Here is a 23,120-nt window from a genome sequence, read left to right as displayed (position 1 = left end):
GTGCTTTAGGCGAAGTCGAAGAGGCCGAATGCAGCCGAAGTCTAAGCGCACAAATGTAGGGAAGTCTAAGACCACGCTCGAAGAAGGTTGATTTCGCACGAACGCAGGGAAATCGAAGACCACGTTTGAAGAAGGTCGACTCCACCCGCGAACATTTGAAGAAGGCAATGAAGCTTTTGGCGAATGTCCGAAGCTCTACCAGTTGTGCTTTCGGAGAAGTTGAAGGGGTCGAAAGCAGCCGAAGTCGAAGCTCACGAATGTTGGAAGTCGAAGTGCACGAACGAAAGGAATGAATGAAAGCACTGATATTAGATTTATGTTTTAAATATAAGCATTTTTAGAGGGGAATGCTTTGCTTGAAGTGAGGCGAGGCGCACCTCAGCTGATTTGAGGTGTACACCTCGCGGAACTCGGACGTAGCGTTCGCCTCATCGCGTTAAAGGGCCGAATTGCACTAAGGTGCGCAATTTTAAACTGGGACACATGCTTTTCCTTATTTAGATCATGATTTTATGGCTTATTTCTTTCTTATTTTGCCAATTCCTTAGGTCCTTTAGCGCCCCTTAAATTGGTAAGTAGAGATCTACTATTTCAAGTTTGCTTATAATATTTGTTAATGCGGAGTTGCAAAGCCCTTTGGTGAATATTTCGGAAAGTTGACTTCCTATTGGAACATACAAAGTATAAATTAATCCATTTTCTAATCTCTCTTCAATGAAATGCCTATCCGCTTCAATATATTTGGTTCAATCATGTTGTGTTGAATTATGGGCAATGTTGATGGAAGATTTTTGTCATATTATATCCTCATAAGTTTGTCTCATTTGACCTTTAAATATTTTAATATAATTTAATCCATAGGAGCTCACAGAAAATCTTGAGTGATTTCTTTGAATTCAAATTCATTGCTTGACGTTAAAGCAACATGTTCTTTCATACTTCTCTATATTACAAGATTTTTTCCTAGAAGTATGTAATATTCTAAAGTGGATCTCCTGTCTATTAGTAATCCTATATAATCGGCATCGTGTAACCTTCAATTTGTAGTTTTTTTTTTTTTTTTTGGGGTAGAGAGTTGCTTTCCTAGATTTGAATTAGATATCTGAGAATAAGCAGGTTGAAGGTGAGTTTCCCAACCTTATTCCAGGAGTTTTATGAAAGCACTGTTGGGGGATATTCAGGCGTGCAGAAGACATACCGAATGCTAGCTTCGGAGCTATACTGGAAGGGAATGCATAAAGATGTAGAGGAGATGGTGGCCATATGTGAGATCTATTAAAGGAATAAATACATGACTATGTCACCAGGAGGACTACTCCGGGACGAGTATGGGAGGAGATATTCATGGATTTCATAGATGGGCTGCCCCGTTCAGAAGGTTTCATAGTGATTTTAGTGGTGGTGGACAGGTTGAGCAAGTATGCCCATTTCATTCCCCTTTGATACCCATATACGATAGTGACAGTGGCTTCAACTTTCATTAGAGAGGTGGTCATATTACATGGAGTACCAGAGGCAATAGTATCAAATAGAGATAAGGTGTTCCTCCTTCACTTTTAGAGGGAGTTGTTCAGGTTATAGGGGACAATTCTAAAGAGGAGCACAGCTTACCACCCATAAATGGATGACCAAATGAAAGTAGTGAACATGAGCTTGGAGACTTACCTGAGATGCTTTATTTCGGAGACACACAAGCTATGGGCTAAGTGGCTATCACGAGCTGAGCACTGGTACAATACCTCTTTTCATTCTACTTCTCAGATGACTCTATTCAAGGTGTTGTACGGACGAGATCCTCCCCACTTGTTGCACTTTGGGAGTAGCAGTACTCAAGTTTCTTCAGTAGAGGAAGAGACATCTGCTGAGGGCTCAACTGATTATGAAGAAACAAACTAATGGGCATAGGAAGGACATCCAATTTGAAGTGAGGGAGAGGGTGTTCTTGAAGCTCCGACCATATAGACAGAAGACAGGCCCCAATAGGAGGAATGAGAAGCTTACTCCAAGGTACTTTGGACCTTATGAAGTGCTGGGGAAGATCTGAGCAGTAGCATATCGGTTGAAACTACCACCAACGGTGACTATACATTCGATTTTTCATGTATCGCAATTGAGAAAGGCCATTGGTAACTATACAGCCAATCCCGAGTTACCGGCAACACTTACTGAGGATTTAGAGATAATTCTGGAACCCTTAGAGCTAATGGGGGTTTGTTAGAAAGAAAATAGAGGTAAGGAAGTGTTGATTAAGTGGAAGAACCTTCCTGACTACGAGGCCATGTGGGAGCCATACGAGAGGGTGAAACATCAGTTTCCTGGTTTTCACCTTGAGGACAAAGTGATTCTTTGGGAGGGCGGTATTGTTAGGCTGGTTTAGGATGAAGGCCTGCTCAGTTGTTCTACAGGAGGCGGAAGCAGTCTGCCTCTCTTGATTTTTTCAGTCCAAAGGGTGGGCCCACTTGTCAACTTGAATTCAAATTGAAAAGGAGGGGAGCGGCTAGGGCTTGGGAGGAAAATTAGATTAGGAAAGTTTTTGTATTAAAGAGCATGAGAGGATTAGGGGGGATTATGTTTTGATTGATTGGAATTAGGGTTTTTTGGCGACTTGGGCTCTAGACTCTCTTGTCTAGAGATTTGGGGAGACGATCCTCCTCTCGAATTGAGGATCAATTGCATCTTTCTTTGAGTTTTGATTTGCTTTGTTTCCACTATCACAATATATCGTTTTTAGATTGATTTGTCCAAGTTTTTATTATTTTTCTCGCTGTTTTGAACCAATTATTGCTAGGATTGCTTGCGAACTCAAGTAAATCCGATAGAATTACTTACGAACTCAAGTATTTCCTATCACTCTCCTGTGGGGGCCTAGGACCTCCTTTATCACCTATAGGAGAAGAGGCTTTGGAGAGAGCTATTAGGGAAAGATGTTAGAGACATTTATTTAAGGGATTTTGGCTAATTTGAATTCAGGAGGGATGTATGAAGGTTAATAGGGTTGTTTTATTTTATCATGTTATGTGTGTTTGCGGTAGTTTTCTTTGGAGTTGTTCCTAATGGTGCCTAGGGTTTGTAGAAAGTTGATCTACCTTACAAATAGTAGATCAACTTGTATCTTGGTTTGTTGTCCTGAAATAAGCATCTTTCTCGCTGATTTTTGCTGTGTTTTATCTTGTTCTTGCTGTTTTTGTTGTGTGGAGGATAAATTCCTATATGTTGGTTATGATTGCTTCTCCCCAATATCCTTTGAGAACTTGATTTTGGAAAAAAAAAAAACAGTTTCGATGACTTCCAAGATATGTTGATTGTTTCGTTCTGCCATCCTATTATGTTGTGGGGTGTTAGGTTATGAGGATTGATAAATTATAAATTCTTTATTGATGAAAGAAAATAAAGTTTAGAATGACTGACATCTGATTTTTGTTTGATAAGATAGACCTATGTCATTTGAGTGCAATCATGAATGATTGTGATAAATCTTTTAGCTCCAAAAATATTATGGATTTTGAAGGTCTCAAATATTTATGTGAATTAACATGAAATGAATAGAGAATTTGATTTTACTTCCAGGAAATTAAATTCTATGATATTTTATAATTTCACAGATCTCAAAATGTAAGTTTTTAATGTCAATATTTATAAAAAAAGAGGACATATCGATTGTAGGGTTTTAAAGGAGGGATGCCCTAGCTTGTACTGATAGTCTCAAATGGTATCTTTATCTGGTGCAGATATGAAGGCGTATGATGGGTGGTTATTGTATTCAAATAGGCATGGTCTATCCATTTCTCTAGCTTGCTTGTAGTTGTATCTTTATCAAAATGATAGTCTCAAATCGTTTCCTTGTAGTTGGGTCTTGAAATACAAAATATTAGTAAAAAATTGTCACATTGTAGTTATGATATTTGAAGAGTTTATGGATAGATAAAAGATTTGCTGCTAGCTTAAGAACATAGTGCATTATTGAGAGTAACTGCATGGGAAATAGAAATATTCTTTTTTACTTGTAATAGTGGTTAGAGAGCCATCATCTACTTTTATTTTTGCATTGCTAGGACATGGTTTGTAGATTTGGAAAATGGAATATGTTGACAAGCTTCATCATGTAATTGGTGACTATTGAATCTATAATCCAGGTTTATGGAAACTACTTGCGCATTATAAGTATAAGTATTAGCATTTGTTCCACTTGGAGTTAGATGGTATGATCTGAAAGCTTTTTCGAGAGAATTGAGGAAGTTCCTTAGCTTGTCAATTTCTTCCGAGTTGAGCCCTATTGATGCAACGAGTCTCAAATAAGTCCTCTTTGCTCAAGATTTGACTACAAATTTGGTCAAATTCATTATTGAGTCTTGCAAAAAATTCAAACACCAATTTTCTTTCTACGGATTGTTTGAGAAACACATCATCATCACAATTCATTTTGAGATATTGGTGCTGCAATTGTGACCAACATTGGTTTAATCCTTTGGTTAAGGGGTTGTTGAAGCTGAAGAGCCTTATACTTCTATTGGTGCTCGTCTGCATTGCTGAATTGGATATACTTAGAGACTAGAAGCTGAAGAGCCTGGGATTTTCATTGGTGCACCTCTCCAAAATCGAGTTGAATATACTTAGAGAAAGAACTTGGAGATCTGCTGGGCGTTGAGGAGGGATGGGGAGGGCTTGATTTTTATGATGTATGCAGGAGTGGGGCCAAAATTTCTACGCTTATCCTTCTTCCTACAACCAGTTGCTAATTTGCAGGTTTATCAGATTGTTTGCAATCCGTAGGAGATCTTTTATATCTAAATTTTTCCGCTCATCTCATTCTCCACTTATCCCGTAAATATCTTCTCAAAACAATATCTTCTATGCTTATCTTGTTCATGTGGTCTATTGTTAACTTTCAGGTTTATCCCCTTATAACTTGGAAGTCTTCTGTGGCGAATTCCTCACATGTTGAGATCCTGAAAAAAGATAGTAGGATTAACCAAAAGGTTTTAATCAATGGTTGAGATTTGGGGATTAACCAAAGCTTGATATTTTGTTTTCAAAATAAATGATTGTATTTTATGAGTGAAATTACAATCAAATTTATAATAATAGTATTGAAATAGCTTTAATATCATTTCAGAAAAATATTTTATTTTATATATGGCTATAGCTAAATTAAGCAAAAATTTTTTTCTGAAGGTTATTGAAATTAATTTTATGCTGTAAATTTGAAATGATAAAGTTACTTCTACATTTTTGTGTAAAATTAGTATAGCCATATGATGTCTGATTCTTAAAACATTTTTAATTTTATTCTGTATGTTTGAATGATATTCAGGATATTTAACATCATTAGAAGAAGAAATATTCTTTATCTACAAGATTAAATGTTAAAAAGTCAAACTAAAATAAAAATTTAAGTAGTTCTAAATTTTTTATTAAAACTGGTTTAGCATATTTCCATTCTTTTTTTTTTAATGATTAAATACAAGTGAAACAATTTTATAATGGTTCTAATAAATAATTAATATTATCAAATATTTAACTATTCTATAGGGCTACAATTATCTAGATCATAAATATATATTACCTATAATGAAGTATGATCATATTGCATAACAATATTACGGTTAACTTTATCAAAATTTCAACTGGTACATTATCTTATTTTTAGGATGATCAATAGCTAAAAATGAACTGTTTTTTCTAAATACTTTCAAACTTTTTTCCTGTTTCTTCCAAGTTCCAACAATCACAAAAAGAAGGAAATATGTCATACATGGCCTGACTTCGTAAAGTTAAAATCTAATACACCTCCATTTAACTGAATCCATATGCATGAATTTATGTATATATTTTACTTTTTTAAAGATAAAATCTGCTTAGGAGTATTGATTTCTGTTCTAAGAATTAGGGGTTGAAATACAGAATACTGCAGGCTGGAAAACATTTCTTGATGTATCAGAAAGCTTAAAGATGGTTCGTGCTGAACATTTCAAGTCCCTTACAGGTGTGTTCCACTTTCACTGTAAGCTTATTTCATCCCCAATGAATCTAGTCTCATTATAATCTCTGGGTGTATCATTTGAGTTTGCATTGTAAAAAGCACAGCAACTAGTGAACAAGCATGCTAAATTCACGCGCAGAAATCAGTCTAACATGTCAAACTGTTGGCAGTAAGGAAAATAGATACTAGATTCACTGATGTGCTTTTTTGCTTGTGGCCTATTGAATATTTTTTAGATAAATTGTAAATTTGATTCATTTTGTATATTTTAAGATTATAGCCAGGTTGGATCTCATCCTTTCTTGTCCAGCACTTCTGTGAGTTTTTAAGGTAGATTTAGAGTTCCCAACTGTTTTTAGCTCAATGTAAAATTGACAAATGGTGGCTCTGTAGTGAACTATAGGGATATGTTCTTTCGAGCTGTCATTTTTCTCTTCAATTCTATCCCATCTAGGAACTCCATCAACTATATTATTTTCAAATTAAAATTTTTATCCTTGTTATTTCCATCTTATTAACTTATTGGTTTCTATTTCTTAAGTTTCATCTGTTGTTAATTGAATATGAAGTTTATAAATTTAAAATTTAGAACTAAAAAATATAGAGAAAGGATGTAACTAAAATAGGATTCTTTTTCCCTTGTTTTTTTCCTGAAAGAACCAAGGATAATTGGACTTGGGTCATTATCAAAAGTGAAATCAAGAAATTAAATGAAAAAAAAAAGCTGAAGAAAATTCAATAAAAAATTTCTCAGTTTGGGCAGATGAAAAACGCAGCTCATTTTTCCTATTCTTGCTGGCAATAACTACAGGTTGTATGTTGTAAAGGAAAATGATGGAAACGCAAGTGGCCTTCTTAAATTTTTTCGTAGATTGTAAGGTGGAGGAAGCTAGAGTGGCTTTATGAAATTTTTCGTTTATTTTGTTTTTAAAAAAAGTTTTTCCTGAGATGTGGTTGGTTAGAAAATCATTGATATCAGGTCACTGATGAAAAATGGAGTGATGGAATGAATGAAATGTGCAAAGTTTTTCTTGAGAGGTCGAGTGATCATCAATATATGTGGGAGGACTGTGAAAGCTGGAATTTAGAAGCCATTAGCACAAAAAAAAAGTTCAGATCACTTTCAACTTTAAAGCTTATTCTTCTATATCCTTTGGGTGGAAGTGGCAAGAGTATGAGATGTTCAAGATGGGAAGAAGGCCGCAAGAGATGTTTAGGATGTTGATGTGACAGAAAATAGAATGAAAATGTGTATTGCAACTGAGGAAGGGGGAATCATTGGTGCATAATTTTTGCAGTTAAAATTTTAATAGAATAAACTGCATTAATATCGAAGTAAATAGACTTCTTCCATAGTTCTGTACCACTACTCTTCTTGTTTTATATATCGTTTTTAATTGTTTCCTTTGTCTACTTCTAATCAAAATAACCATGCATCGAAAATGGTCAACCATCGATGATGTCAACAGTTCGCTATTATTAATGCCTTGAATCTCCTTGATTTTGATGTAATTTGTTCTTCATGGCGTATGGTATTTGCTAAGTTTATTTGATTGCAGTGCAATGGCTCGAGAAGAGAAGCAAGGCCTTTGAGCCGACATATCTGTACACTGTTGAGAAGGTAAATGACTCTGGATTGTTTCTGCTTTGATAATCAATGATTCAAGGGCGAGCAATTACGGTTTAACATTATATTCTCCTCTTCTGTGATCTTATAGATGATTGATTAATGAACCTAGTGTTTGCTATTGCTGGACATGCTTATGTAGTTTGCTAAAGTTTATGCTATACAAATTTTATAGGGTTATTTCCTGCTTCCTGAAGGGGCAAAATCTCAGCACAATATACAGACCGTTAATGTCACAATATCTGCTCAGAATCCATGCTTTGGGAACAGGTTAGCAGCTTGTGTTTTTTTCTTTCATTCATAGATTATAATTTTTCATGACATGCATGGCTGATTGTCTTGCATTAAACGATGCTTTGGCTGATATTATGAACTTATCAAACGTGCCATGAAATCATAATTTTTTAGTTTATTTTATTTTTATTGGCATTCCCCACACACGACTGGAATCTGATAGAGTTTGTTATGTGCAACTGTACCGCTTGGATTCCTTTATGAATATTTTTGAAGAATTGTAACGAGATTGTTATTTCTGTTAATATAGTGTATCTTTCTGCATCGATCTAAATCATTCTGTGGGTATAGAAAATACATTATAAGTTTATTAGAGAAAACATTTAAGTATGGTTTAGAATGTGGGGTGGTTGAGAACTGCTCAATTTATTGCCTGAACCAATTTATTAGAGCATTGGAACTTTGAAGTCTAAGTACCCATCATGCATGAAGACAACTATATTGATATCAATCGTCAACTTATATGACGTTGCTTTGGAGCTCTTGATAGATAACATTTTAGATCTTTCCACCCCCTGTTTATGCCTGCACCATGACACGTTTATAATGGAAGAATAATACTCCATGTTATCTTTTTTTACCGTAGTTAAATACCAATTTTATCACTCCTAGTGTTCATAATTTGGAACAATTTGGCTTCAACATACTTTGATCATGCCAACGCTAATATTTTGACAGTAAAACCGCATTTCGAAACTAGCCAACCAGTTACACGCTTAGGAAGTTTGGATTGTGAGATACCTGGTAATGATGTTAAGCCAAAAACTAATATGCAATGCCTAAGAAAGAACTAAAGAAGCGTGATAGGGTGTTAATTGAAACAAATGAATGATATTTTTTAGAAATACTGTCGTATAGGGTCATCTTAAATTTTCTTGTGGCTATTTCCATCACTATGCATCTCCACGTAATGATAGTTGATTGCTAATCACGATGAGGCATTTATCAAGAAATGTGTACAAGTACAACTCTCCCTGATTTTTATTAACTCTATGCTATCTGCATTGAAGTGGCTCGTGTGAAAAAATCAGACTTCGTATTTTTTGGTTTGTTGCTACTGAACGACATTTCTTTGGACTACTTCTACCAATATTTTGGTGCGTAGAGTTTGTTGTACTATTTCTTGGAGTCACTTGTTTTCATTAAGTAGCAGTTAGGAAGTAGTACTCGTAGAATGATGCTCGCTCTTGACCTTCACAAATTTCATGTGAGATTAGCTATTCATTTTGTTGAATATGAAATTTTATAGTGGTTCAGCACTTCAGCATCCCATTGGTTGTCATATCTTTGGGGATTTCTTTTTATTTTCCCTTTCAAATAATTTTTTTTCTTATTTTCATCCTGTTGACCATTGTCTTAAAGCTTATGAAATGAATTCAAACAAAATTGTCTTCGTTTACCTTGTGGGCAGCTATGGTATTGACCTGCATGAATGCTATTTTCTTCTAATTTTTACTAGGTGGAAGCAACTTCTTATTAACAGTTTTGTTGGATATGATACAATACTTATGAACAGCTTGTTAAGCTCTCCTGGCCTTGGTAAGCATTTTATCTGTTATCTTTTTTTTGTTTACCGTGCATCAAATGTCAAATTTGTGGAAGGAAACTCTATATTATTTACAAACTCATTTTCCACAGGAAAAAAAAAAACAAGAATCATGGTTCAAACATAATTAATAAATCCGCTGGTATATTTTTGTGAAGAGTGGTTCTTTCTGGTGCCATGCTAGTAGTGCTCTGGAAAATAGCTATACCACAAGAGCGGGAATTTGCTCAATTTCAGAGAAAATCAGCAACTTTGATGCAGAAATTCCAAACATAGAAGAGAAAACAGCAATATAAAACCTCCAATTCAGCAAAAGAATAAGAAAAATATCAAACAATACAAGAATCTTCAATTTGAGAGGAAGATCCAACCCTTCAAAAACTAGAGCCCAAACACCACACAAGATCCCAAATTCAAGATAACCCTAACCTTAACATGAAGAAAGCAGTTAAAGACAAAAAATTTTCTTAATCTCTAAACAACCCCTAATTTGAACTTTAACTCCAATCCTAAACATCATTAGTCTGTGGGTCCCTCTACTCAAGCCGCTCCATCTCTGTTGGTTTCGCCTCCTTTGGTCTGCCTCTTGTAGGTGAGAATTGGTCCAGGTTGGACCGGTTCAGCTGGCCCCCTTTGGGCCAGCCTAACATTACTCCCCCCTCAAAGACTCACCTTATCCTCAAGGTGAAATGAAGGAAATTGGTGCTTCACCATCTCATACGGTTCTCAAGTGGCATCGAAATAAGGAAAGCTCCTCCATTTATCAACACTTCTTTGTTCCCTTCTTTGCTGTATCTCACCTCCTTTAGCTCCAGTGGTTCTAAAATCAATTCCAACTCCTCCGTCAGTGTTGCTGGTAATTCTGCACTGACTGCATGCTCCCCTATAGCTTTCTTTAACTGTGACACATGGAATACTGGTCTATGTTAGCGGTCGGGGATAACTTCAACATGTATGCCACAACTCCAATCCTTTCCACTATCTCATAAGGCCCAAAATACCTTGGAGCCAATTTCACGTTTCTCCTGTGGGCCACTGCCTTCTGCCTATAGGGTTGCAGTTTTAAGAACACCATCTCCCCTACTTCAAAACTGATGTCCCTTCTATGCGCATATGCTTTCTTCATTATTTATTGTGCCCTCAACAGGTGCCTCTTTAATTTCTCAAACGCCCTATCCCTTTCCACCAAGTACCGCTCCACTGAGACTAGTGTGCTTTCTTGCCCAAAATGCACAAAGTGTGGGGGATCCCTTCCATATAGCATTTTAAAAGGAGTCATCTGAGAAGCAGACTGGTACGATGTATTGTACCAATATTCGGCTCATGCTAATAACTTCGCCCACATCCGTGGTGTTTCAGAAGAAAAACACCTTAAGTAAGTCTCCAAACTCCCGTTTGCTTGTCCGTCTGAGGATGGTAGGCGGTGCTTCTCTTGATAATTGTACCATGCAACCTGAATAGCTCCCTCCAAACCTGGCTAAGGAACACTTTGTCTCGATCAACCACCTCCCTGATGAATGTTGCCACCACTGTCACGACGGTGTAGGGGTGTCGTAAGGGATTGAAATGCACATACTTACTCAGCATGTCAACCACCACCATAATGACTTTGAACCCCTCCGATCATGGTATACCATCTATGAAATCCATGGACACTTCCTCCCATACCTTGTTTGGAAGTGTGCTAAATGTTGTAGTAACCCCCCTAGAGCCATAACCATGTACTTGTTTCTCTAGCACATCTCAAACCCCACTACCATCTTCTCCACATCCTTATGCATTCCCTTTCAGCATAACTCAACAGTTAGTCTTTTGTATGTCTTATGTACCTCATAATGGACTCCAATTGCACTCCTATGGACCTCCCGCAGTAGGTGGGGAATATGGATAGATGATCGTGGCATCACAAACCTCCCTTGTTGTAATAGTCTCTCCCCTTTCAGTGAATACCTTGGATGGCTACTCGCATCATTCATCAAATCCTTCCTAATCTTCCTCAACTCCTCATCCTGCATACTATCTTCTTTGATATAATCTACCATAAGTGGTACTAAAATTGCCATCTCTTAGAGCTCCCAACACATCTGGATAAGGCATCTTCCACCTTATTTTCAAAATCTAGCCCATACTGGATCTCAAAATCATAGCCTAGTAGTTTGGACAATTACCTCTGATGGTTCTCAGTCACCATCATTTGCTCTAATATGTATTTCAAGCTTCTCTGATCTTTCTGACAATGAAATGCCGACCTAGCAGGTAAGGGCGCCACTTATGAATAGCTAACACAATGGCCATCAATTCCTTCTCATATACCAACTTCAGCTTAGCTCTGGCTGACAGTACTTGACTGTAGTATGCTATAGGTCTGTGGTTCTGCATGAGCATGACTCTCAACATATATCCGGACGCATCAGTCTCCACTACAAAAATCTGATTGAAATCAGGGAGAGTTAAAGATGGGACTGTAGTCATGGCTTTCTTCAGTCTCTCAAAAGCCTGGGTCGCTGTCTCTGCCCATAAGAAGTTATCATTCTTCAGTTGCTCGGTCAAGGGCTAAGCTATGTTACTGTATTCCCTCATGAATCTTCGGTAGTAGCCAGTCAATCCTAGGAAACCCCTAAACTCCCTCAGGTTCCTAGGTAAGGGCCACTTCTACATTGCCTCAATTTTAGTTTGATCAGCCGCCACTCCTTTCTGGGATACCACATGTCCCAAGTACTCTACACTAGCCTGTGCAAAGTTGCACTTCTTTAGGTTGTCTCTTTGCTGATACTCCTACAGAACTCCTAAAACCACCCTCAATTGCTTCGGATGCTCCTCTTCAATCTTGTTGTACACCAGTTTGTCATAAAAAAAACCAAGACAAACTTCTGGAGGTACGACCGGGACACCCTGTTCCTCAAGGACTGAAAAGTAGCATGGGCATTAGTAAGCCCAAACGGCATCACCCGAAACTCGTAGTGTCCCTCGTGTGTCCTGAAAGTCGTCTTCTGAACATTTGCCTCTTTCATTCTGATTTGGTGATAGCCTGACTTCAAATCCAACTTGGAAAATACCATTGCGCCATACAGCTCATCTAAGAGCTCATCAATCACAGTAATTGAGAATTTATCTGGCACTGCCCCCTTGTTCAAGGCTCTATTATTCATACAAAATCTCAAGCTCTCATCCTTCGTCTTGACTAATAAGACTGGACTAGAGAAATGACTCACACTTGGCCTGATTATCCCCGCCTCCAACATCTCACGGATCAGCTTTTCAATCTCATCCTTCTTAATCTGGGGATAGCGATACGGCCAAATACTGATCGGTGACACCCCTTCCTTCAAGGTAATGGTATGCTCCGGCTCTCTCTGTGGAGGTAGGCCCTGGGGAGGTCGAAAAACTTCACAGAACTAGTGTATGAGTGGCTGAACTAAAGTATGAATGTCTTCTTTATCCTCTAGTCTAACCCCTTTCAAGTGTTGCAACTCTACCAAAAATTTTCCTCCCACCTCCTGCTTGGTCCTGATTAGAGATTTGAGAGATACCCCAGCCTTGGACAGCCCGATGCCATCCTGAATCACCATCCTCCTTCCCCTACCACCAGCTCCATCCTCAGTGCTCCCCAATTGACCTTGTTATCCCCCAAGGTATGTAGCCACTTCATCCCTAGGATGGCATCAGTGCTCCCCAACTCCAATGAGAGAAAGTTTTTCCTCACCTAGATCCCTTGAATAGTCAGCACTACTCCCATACATATTCCTCTACCCATATCCACCTTTCCCGTACCCATCATCACCCTGTAGCCCCTAGTATCCACTAATTTCACCCATAACAGATCTACAGTCTAATTAGAGATAAAATTGTGGGTTGCCCCATTGTTGATCAGCACCACCACCTCTCTGTCAGCTATTTCTCCCTTAACTTTCATGATGTGATTCGGGGTGAATCTCTCTACTGAGTTTAGATAGACTTCTGCCACATCCAAATGCAACTTCTCCTCTTTCTCTACCACTAGCCCACTCTCACCTCCCTCTTCAGCTTCCTCGTTATCACAGACGGTGAGATCCTCAAGAGTTCGGTCCTTACACCTATGCCCTGACATATACTTCTCGTCACATCTAAAGCACAACCCCTTGCCCTCTTCTCCTTTATCTTGTTCTCAGTAAGCTTCTTGAAATTTCCCTCATATATCCCTATTCCAGTTTTCTCCTTTGATACTTCCCTCAAACTCCTTGGTGCAAGCTCCTTGGGAGCTAAGAAGGTGGTGGTCTTCCTATATGACCCCCCCCCCCCCCCCCCCCCCCCCCCCCCCTGCCCCCCCCTCCTCCCCCCCACGCGCCCCTTCTCCAGATACTTCTGGTCCTCCACCAACTGTGCTAGCTCCATGGCCTCCCCCAAGTCATGTGGCCTCATCACTCTAACTGCTGCTTGGATCTCCGGTTTAAGCCCTTTTTTAAATTTTCCTCTAGCACTGCCTCTGAAAGTCAGTCTAGCCTGTTGGCCAGATACTCGAACCTGCCACGGTATTCTGCTATGGTCCCCTCTCGTGTCAAGGCAAAGAATTGCTCATAGAAGTCTTCTCCCCTACTGGTTCTGAAATTGATGTGATCCAAAAAGTTCTAAAATCAAAGGAGAACACTTAAGAGAAAACAGGACACAACTCAATCCAAAAATAAGTGAACAAACCGCTGACAAAAATCCAACCATATGCAAAAACTTAAACAGCTTTATAAATAAACAAAAACTTAAATTAAAGAAAATACCCTCAGAACAACCAACAAGTGGTCACCATAAATGTATCGATAAAATAGGAAAGTAAGGTGCTCTAAAGAACATGCAAACCAATAGTCTACCACAACAATCCTGATCTAACACCCGTCGCAACTCCTCTTGCAAATACCAACAAACTGGCCAACAACACCACTCACACTTGTAAAAGAAGGATATAATGGAGGGGTAACTTGTGGAGAGAAGAAATAGGTAGAAGACTTAGAAGAAGGAATAAGTAGAGAAGAAGAAGCTCTCAAGCTAAGAAAGAAAACCCTCAGGTTTTGAGACAAGATTATGTTCAACAAGCCCCTCCAACAACAGTTAACAACGCCTTAAATAGGGAAAATTGAAACCAAATAACCACCCACAAGTGCCACCCAAGCATCCAATCAAAATAGGGGAAAAAACTCAAAGAACAAGGCAGTACCAGCCCGGGAACCGAGCAGCCCAGCATCCCAACAGCCAACCCGGGAACCAAACCCATAAGAAACCCAACAGACACCAAAGAAAGGCACGACCATCCCAGGAACCAAGCAGCTAGCCAACCCAACTCCAAGAAAGCCAAGGACAAATGGGCCAAGCCTAATAGAAGAGAAACAACCCACCAATAAATGCCCAAAGAACCAAAGAAAGCTAGCAAACCAAAGGAATGACATGTCCAAAGAGCACCCAACCTAAACATGATCAGATGTTGCCTTCCATCACTGGGCAAACAAAAAAATAAAACATAAAATTAAAATTAAAATGGATTCCAAAATATTCAAAATGTAAACATAAAATGAAGACTATTGAATGCATCAATTCCCCCCTGGTGGAAGAATCTCATCTCATGATGAGAACACTTCACTAGTACGTTGATAGATATCAGGACAACAAGTCTGTAATTCCTCTGCTTCAACCCAAGTGTAATCAGTCAAAGGAAGCCCACTCCATTTTATATGGATGTGGTACATTAAAAGTTATGTGATGTCTTAATTCTTACCAGAAGCTCACCAACGACCAATAATCTTGTTGATTTGAGGCTGATTCCAGCTCAAAGTGTGGTAAACTATGTATATGGTATGGCTCAAGATTTCTACAACATGGATTCGACTAAATCTAGTTGGAGAGGAGATTATCATTGCCCCAAAACGTAGTTATCTACATGCTGTGTATGAATGATCTACCACTAATGCCTCGATGTTACATTTACTTGCCACACCATCTTTTACGTGTCATACATAGTTGGTGCACTTTATTGTTGCCCCCTATCTCATGTCTATGGAAAAACCATGTGGATAATTTAGTACAATAAAGAGTTCGCTAAGGCAAATTGTCTTAAAAGTTTCACCAGCACTACAATATGTCACTTTGACACGAACAAGAACTAAAACTCATTACTAAACTACAAAATGACAAAATACATGAGAAAAAAACTATGGAATAAAGATATTAACTCTTTATGGTGGAGCGAAAAATAGACTTTTCGGAAAAACATGAACCTCTCTGATGATATTTGATTAAGGATTGTGCGAATTAGTGACTTGAAATGGTTTCTTGTGGACTATGGAGCAAAATGAGTTTGCTCCGGAGCACCCCTAACTTGCTTCTACATCAAATGAAATGTTTAAAACACAAAATGGGAGACATATCTCAATTACAAACAATGCTAGTTCCACCCTCCAACTTCATATTATGTCCCTTAAAATCAAGTCAGTATGACATAAGAGAAATGGCTAAATTAGGCTCAAATCTATCTCAAATCCACCAGGCTAAATGAAATTCAGCTTTTGCAAATGTCAGATCCTAAAAATTTCCACCATGATAGGTCCAATGAAGGTCAAGTTTGCTTAAGCATTACACATGTACATAAATCACTAACGGAGTCATATGCTGGATTTTTGCTAAAAATAACAAATCCCATAATCATAGCATTCTTGAGCCCTACAAAACTCATCATGTGATATCCTATATCATTAGATGCTTCACAGCTAAAGAAAGCCAAGCTAAAGTCCCATTATTTATGCAAAAATTAATCAAAGTCATTATTATGCTCAACATTTTTCAAAATTCATAGAAATTTCTACAGAGCTCTAAAAAATATTTCCAAGTCAAATTCTTGACTTTTTTCCCCAAAATTACTAAATTAGGACTATTGCATATATTATAATAAATTTGGTGTGTCAATTTTTTAATGTTAACAAATGATATAGAAATGATGCAATATGGACAAAAAAGAGATTACCCAACGTTTGCCTTGATGATATGGAAATATGATGATGACCATGATGGCGCAAATGAAAATGATAATGTGGGCTTATTAGAACACCAATCAATCCTCTAATAGTCAGTGAGATCCTCCAAGAAGTAGATGGGATTCAAATATAAGTGGCCTTAGGATGATCATACACAAGCTGAGCTGATTACCAAAGCTCAATTTGTTGAGTTCAACAGCAATAAATTCAAAGGATATATTGATGCGGACATCGATCAGATATTCAAGCATGTGTATCGCCGGAGACAGCGCAGATCGACGGCCACGATTCAGAGTTTATATTTCTAGTTATTTATGTATTTTCTTTATGCATTTTTCTTTTATTTCTTGGAGTTTCCTATTGTACCCTTAGTATGAGCTGAGTCATGATTGTAGCCCCGAGGGCAATATAGTCTTTGTATTTTCTGTTGTGTTGGACCTATATATAGGTCATTTCTAGTTGTATTGAGAAAATGAATATTTGAATGAAAATTGTTTTGTTTCTACTTCTTCTTCTTGCATGAGAGCTTGAGAAGGGAGAGAGCTCAAGGGGAGCAATCCGCAAGGCCCATCAGTCGTTGGAAGAGTCCGCGGCTCATGGTTGAATCCTTCTATCTTTTCGTTCGTATTTTCCTCCATCTCCTTCCCCTCCACTACAAGAAATCCCTCCTCAACCCCATTGCCGCCGCCTCTTGGGAACCCGCCGCCGACCACCACCACAACCCCGGCCGGCCACCTTGCCGGCAACTTCCCCTCACCCACCCAACCCCTTCCCTACACAGTTTTCAAATTTGAAATTTGAAAATTTCAAATTTTGAATTCTTTCCTTATTTGGAACTCCAATTTAGGAACATTTTTATGATGGGATTCAATTTCAATTTAAAATCTGAGATTAATTTCAGATTTGAGTAAACTTCATGCCACCTCATCTAACCTAGCTTCTCTCCCTCATTTCACCCACCCCTCTCTCCCACCTTGGCCGAAATCCCTCTCTCCTTGGAGATCCCGCCGGCTCCTCCCTCCTTCTCCTCCTCCTTCCAAAGCAAGGAGTCTCCATTACCTTCACTTAGTTCTCCTCTCCGTGAAGAATTCTCCACGCCAAGCATGTATGGCGGACCCGGAGTTTGAGTGGGGATTAGTGTTCAACGCCGACGGAAGCATTAATATCCTACGATCTCCGTGCTTTGATGTAGGATTTGAAGATGACGCCACAGTTGAAGAATACTTGGAGCGAGTCGTCCCGATTCTTGTGAGCGTCATCGACCGACGATTTTCAAGCTACGATTGGAGTATCAATAGTCAAGCATTCACGCCATCCTCGTCACCGTCAACCTCTCCGTGGCTAAAGGCCATTGGTGTGGCCACCGTCTTCGTGGCATCGTTGAGTTTGCTAAAGGCCTTCTTTTGCTAAGCCCGCCTTGAGTGTGAGTGAGCAAGGTACTCGTTGTGAACTTTCTAAACATTAGCCGTGGGATTCTATTATTTTTCCGCATTTGCTTTATTGTGTAACTTTTGAGATCCTTCATTAATTGTGCCTAAACACTAGTTGTAACCGCTTATTATAACATTTCGTTAACGGAAAATTTCTTGAATCTTAACCTACGAAAGTCTAATCTTACATTGGTAAACTTTGTGATTCTTAATGAATTTCATGTGCAATTCTTGAACGTATCACATCATATATAGTATGAGGGAGTGTGGAGAGGCTCATCAACAAGAGCCCACCGTTACCTAGCTGATGAGTAGTTACAGTATTCCTCTAGATAAAAGTGCTAAAATTCAGCATCTTCGATTAAATTGGTTACCCCAATCAGCCCTTAGCATGATTCATAATGACGTATGGTAGGAAATGATGCCATTTGTACGTGTCCAATTTTTTAGTGGCCTTTGGAGCTACTTTTGTGTTTTATGTTGATTTGCCTAATGAGATTTGTGGAGTTAAAAGGAATGTTTATCATTCGCGAGTTCGATTGAGAAAATTGCAATCATCGGCCTTGTTAAAAGGTGAAGGATGAGTTGGTGATAATATATAGCAATTGATGGCTCAACTGAAATATTAAATGTGAAAAATAACTCAAGGAGAAGCATCGTTGCAGTTGTTCCTTGGCAATATTAATGATAAGATGATCCTTATCTCTACTTGCCTTTTATTGCCATATTTCAAGAGCTAGTAGATTGAATCGCTAAATTCAATTGAGTCACTAAATTCAAAAGTCTCAAGAAGTTATCTAAGGCAGAATTTAGTTTCAATATTGAAAAAATGAAGGTACAACAAGGACTACATGAGTTGAAGAAGTGAAGTGCTTGTCATTCACACCTTCAATGCTAACAAAGGCATGAGGAAAGCAATTCTTTTTTAACTAAAAAAAACAATCCTTGATAGGGATGGTCATTAGCTTCCACCTAACCTCCACAAGAAGATAGACAAAGAATATTCCTTCTCCATGGATATAGTTGAAAAAATGTTTTGGCAGGCACTAAAGGCAGACCTACGGCTTGTGAAGTCCAAAAGATCAAAACAGCTCGGCAACACTAATGATCTAGCTACTACCCCTACCATTGGGTTATCTACGACCTTATAGAAGATTTTTGTCTTTAAGGATTAACAAACTTGGCTTGAGAGACGCACCATCAAATTAGATATTAACCTCAATTTCTTAATGAGTAACTATATACTCTATAGTTCACATGTTATAATTTTTTTTAATTAAAATGAATTATTTGGTTGTGTTCAGGTCAACCAGGTTGCTAGTGGCTTTTGGGTCCACATTTTTTGCCCGCTTATTTAACAGGGCAGGTTCAAGTCGACTGGATTCAGATCAAATTAATTTCTAATTGGACCTGATCCTGATCCATTAATCATTTTGACATCCCTAGTAACTAGTCTCCTTTTACCTTTCTCATTTTGTATAACAATCTTAAGCTCACAAATTTTCAAGTCAAATTCTTGACAATTTTTTCCAAAATTACTAAATTTGGACTATGCATATATTATAATAAAGTTGGTATGACAATTATTGAAAATTTAGGACACGGGTAAAGCATGAGCACATCATTATAATTTTTTAATGGTACATAGAAATTAAGAAAATATATTAAGAATGAGAAACAAATGATAAATCAACATCATAATTACTTGTTTAGCTTATAATATAAAAAAAGTATAAAATATCTAGTGAAGTATCAAAAAAATATGCATAAATAGTCTAGTACAATTTCAAGCTTCAATTATTCACTAAAAAGAATAATAGTATTAGCTTCTTTAGGCGTTTGTTTTTCGTTTTCAATATTTACATCATTAAATATCATTTTTTTTTTTCATTTCTATCTCATCAAGAGAAAGATTTATAATCTTCAATATTTCCATATCATCTAGGAATACATCCTACATCTTATTATCACCATCCATATAAATTGAGGTCTTTCTTAATAGAAGACGAAGGTTTGTATGCACATAAACTAAATCTTTAGTCCATTGTTGAGTAATTTTGTTCCTTACATTGATTGAATGAATGAATATGTGCTCCAATTTCTCTCACAATAATGGGAGGATAAAACTCGAACAAGAAGTTTTATGACAATTGTTTGAAGTAGAAGTGCCGAAGCTCCATGAATTAACTCACATCTTTGGATCTATTCTCCACATATCACACAAATATTTTTAATCACTAAAGCCCTATAAATATCCAAAAAATTTAGTAACCTCTTTATTAATTATTAGTCTCTCTTTTAAAAAATGGTGTTTCAAGAATATATTTCTCATATTTGAAATTTCTAATCTTTTTGTGGAGAAATACATTGAGGGTTTTCTTGAAGTCATTCTTTAATTGAATATCTTCAAAGATTATAAAGAAAATAAAATTAGACAATTACCATTTAACAAGATGATAATTAATTATAAAAGATAAATTGAAATTTACCTTGGATTTAAAGATGATCAAATAATGTAGAGGTGTATTGCTTTTGCTTTAGCTATCCTTTACAATAGTATAGACAATTGTTAGACCTGTCCTCTGTTTAAAATTGCGCAATAAGAGGCGCGCCTCTGCGCAATTCGTCCAAAAACCGCCTCGAAGCTTACGCAATTCCATCCCTGGCAGAGGCGTACGCCTCACATGGACTGAGGCGCGCCTTAGAGGCGCAATTGCGCAATTCTTAGTGAGGCGTATGCCTCATGGGAATGGACCCACCCACTTAAAATGAATGTTTTTTTCTCCTTAAACCCGCACGACAGCAGCTCCTTCCGAATTTTTCCTACCCGCACGGCTCCAATTCGCGAAACAGAGAGCTCCCGCACGGTCCTTACCTGCCAGCTTCCCTTCCCGCCGCTTCTCCCGCCGGCGCCTCCTCTCTCCGGCGAAGTTGAAACTTCTGGCCGCCCTCTAGGAGTACTCCACATTGGATTTTAGGGTTTTTTTTTAGTTTAGGGTTAGATTTTTCAAGTGTAAGAAAATCTAGGGTTTATGTTTTTTTTATTGTAAGAAAAACTCTTAATTTCTCATTTACGCAATTCTGTATCCGTGAGGCTTACGCCTCAGACCGCCTCGAGGCTTACGCCTCGCCTCACGGACGAAAACCGCCTCGAGGCTTAATTACGCAATTTTAAACCTTGGACCTGTCCATTGGACCAGTCCAGCCGGTCCAGGCGGGACCGGCTTATGGGCGAAACAGCGTGGCAAGCCATAAGTCCACAGGAGCCGTTTTAGGAAGGAATTTTGAGGAAGTTTAAGAGGAAAATTGAATGTAGGGATTGTTTAGAGATTTCCTTTTGATTTGTATGTATTAAATACTTTATTTTCTTAGGATTAGGGCATCTTGAATTTGGTTGAAATTTGAGATATCTTAGATTTAGCCATTTAGGTTTTCTTTTGGGCTCTAGCGACGTCTAGAGATTTGAGAGATATCGATCCTCCTCTCGAATAGAGGTCAATTGTATCTTGCTATTTTCCATTTCCCTTTCATCAAATAATACAAATTATCTATTGTTTTCATGTTTTTTTTTTTTTTTTTTTTTTGGGGTTGTAGAATTTTTTTTTTTTTTTTTTTTGCGGATTTGTGTAGAAGCTCACTGTTTTCCGAAGATTGATATGAAATACTTGAGATCTACAAGTACTTCCTATCAGCAATACTCCAGAAACTTGAGTCTTTATCATGTTAACTTTTTTTGTTTATATATTACCTCTTTCACTTCAAGAATATGGAATTCCACATCTCATAAATCGATTCGCCACACTTAGCATCTCATAAATATGATCATTAGAAGTTAAAATGTACCTGATATTATCTCATCATAAATCATCTAATATCTTTTCTTTTACATACATTGCCTTTCCAACATCATCCTCTTGATAATAAGACAACTTCTCAATAATCACCATGTACTGAAATGTATTTTTATTTGTTTGAATCTTTTTAATATTACTATAACTGAGGCAGAACAAGTTTCAACTATGACAAATATTTTCAATCTTGAGAAATCATTGAAGATAGAAAGCCTCATAGAGTGATTCATTATAAAATTTCTAATTAAAATAACCTCTCCTACAACCATTGTGATCCAACAACATTCATTATCACTAATTTCATTTGGCTCACTATTCTTAGTTGCACAAATATACTTTGGAGCAAGATTGAGAGTATGCACCACTCATGATGTCTAGAAGATTTGAGGATATGCTTTTGCTTCACAGACAATTTGTTGCTCTACAAACTGGTGCAATATCAGTAATAACCTGAATAACATTTAAAGGCCCAACCATCTTGATTATCTCTTTGATCAAATTGGAAATAAAAAAAAATATCTTTGTATTGACTTTCACAATTAACACCTTTAGTGAATATTAAGTAATTCTATGTGATTGCCATGAAGGTGATTAGTATTCTTTGAGGGTTCGTCCAACCATCAGACACCAAACTAATTATTTTCTCCTTACACACTTCTTATATAGGTTTAAGTAACTACTCAATATTGTATCTATCCCTCATAACTTTGATCTAGTTGCATTGTATCTGGGTGGAACATAACATACAAGGTTGTTATTATAAGCAAAAGTAAATGCATTTCACCATCAAATTGCTCTTGCATTTGCAAATTAAATGCTTTATCTACAACATCATCAACTCTACTTGAAGGGTGATGTGAAACATATAATGGAATTGCAAGATTTCAATAAGAAGCTTGTTTTAGCAATGAAATTATAGGATTAATGTTTCACTAAGTTAACACTTTCAGTTTTCGTAGTAATTGACTTGCTTCAAGCATGCGGTTACACGTTAGTTTAACAGAGCGATCCGAAATAATGACAAGAAAATAGTAAAACAAATATGCGATTAACGATAATTCGCCACTTAACAATTAGAACTTTCATCTTAGAGTTTCCCTCTCGATTGCTCTTTGGAAGTAGGGTTAGCGGAGGACAAATGTTAGCAAGCCAAGTGATGCCACTGAAAGACAAAGGATGCCGACGGTTTTGATCAACGGAGAGTTGGCCGAAGTTGGAGAGATGGGTGGTCGTCCGATGATCTTCCACTATCCTGTAGGTTGTTGCTCGTCGATGACGTCCACCAAAGTAAAGAGAATACGCTCCACATATTTCTCAACGGTGCATTCGGATCCAAATCCAGGATTGAAGAAGGGTGATTAGATGACGTCAATTTCCCCTTGAGAATTGAAAGCAAATATGTG

At 37.6% G+C, this 23,120-nt stretch overlaps 1 protein-coding gene across 2 annotated transcripts in view; it reads left to right on the top strand.

The window, feature by feature from the left end:
• LOC110098010 (membralin-like protein At1g60995) overlaps positions 1–23,120 on the top strand; it is a 54,980-nt gene that overhangs the window by 18,876 nt on the left and 12,984 nt on the right. For both annotated transcript variants that reach the window (XM_020824702.2, XM_020824701.2), the window contains 4 exons: positions 5,902–5,983; positions 7,540–7,601; positions 7,783–7,877; positions 9,361–9,440. In XM_020824702.2, coding sequence (XP_020680361.1) covers positions 5,902–5,983; positions 7,540–7,601; positions 7,783–7,877; positions 9,361–9,440 — 319 coding nt within the window. The remainder of the gene's footprint in view (positions 1–5,901; positions 5,984–7,539; positions 7,602–7,782; positions 7,878–9,360; positions 9,441–23,120) is intronic.

This window comes from Dendrobium catenatum, unplaced genomic scaffold (genome assembly GCF_001605985.2).
Source record: "Dendrobium catenatum unplaced genomic scaffold, ASM160598v2 fragScaff_scaffold_726, whole genome shotgun sequence".
Taxonomy (NCBI): domain Eukaryota; kingdom Viridiplantae; phylum Streptophyta; class Magnoliopsida; order Asparagales; family Orchidaceae; genus Dendrobium; species Dendrobium catenatum.
Note: the sequence above shows the minus strand (reverse complement) of the source record. Positions and strands in the feature narration are given on the sequence as shown.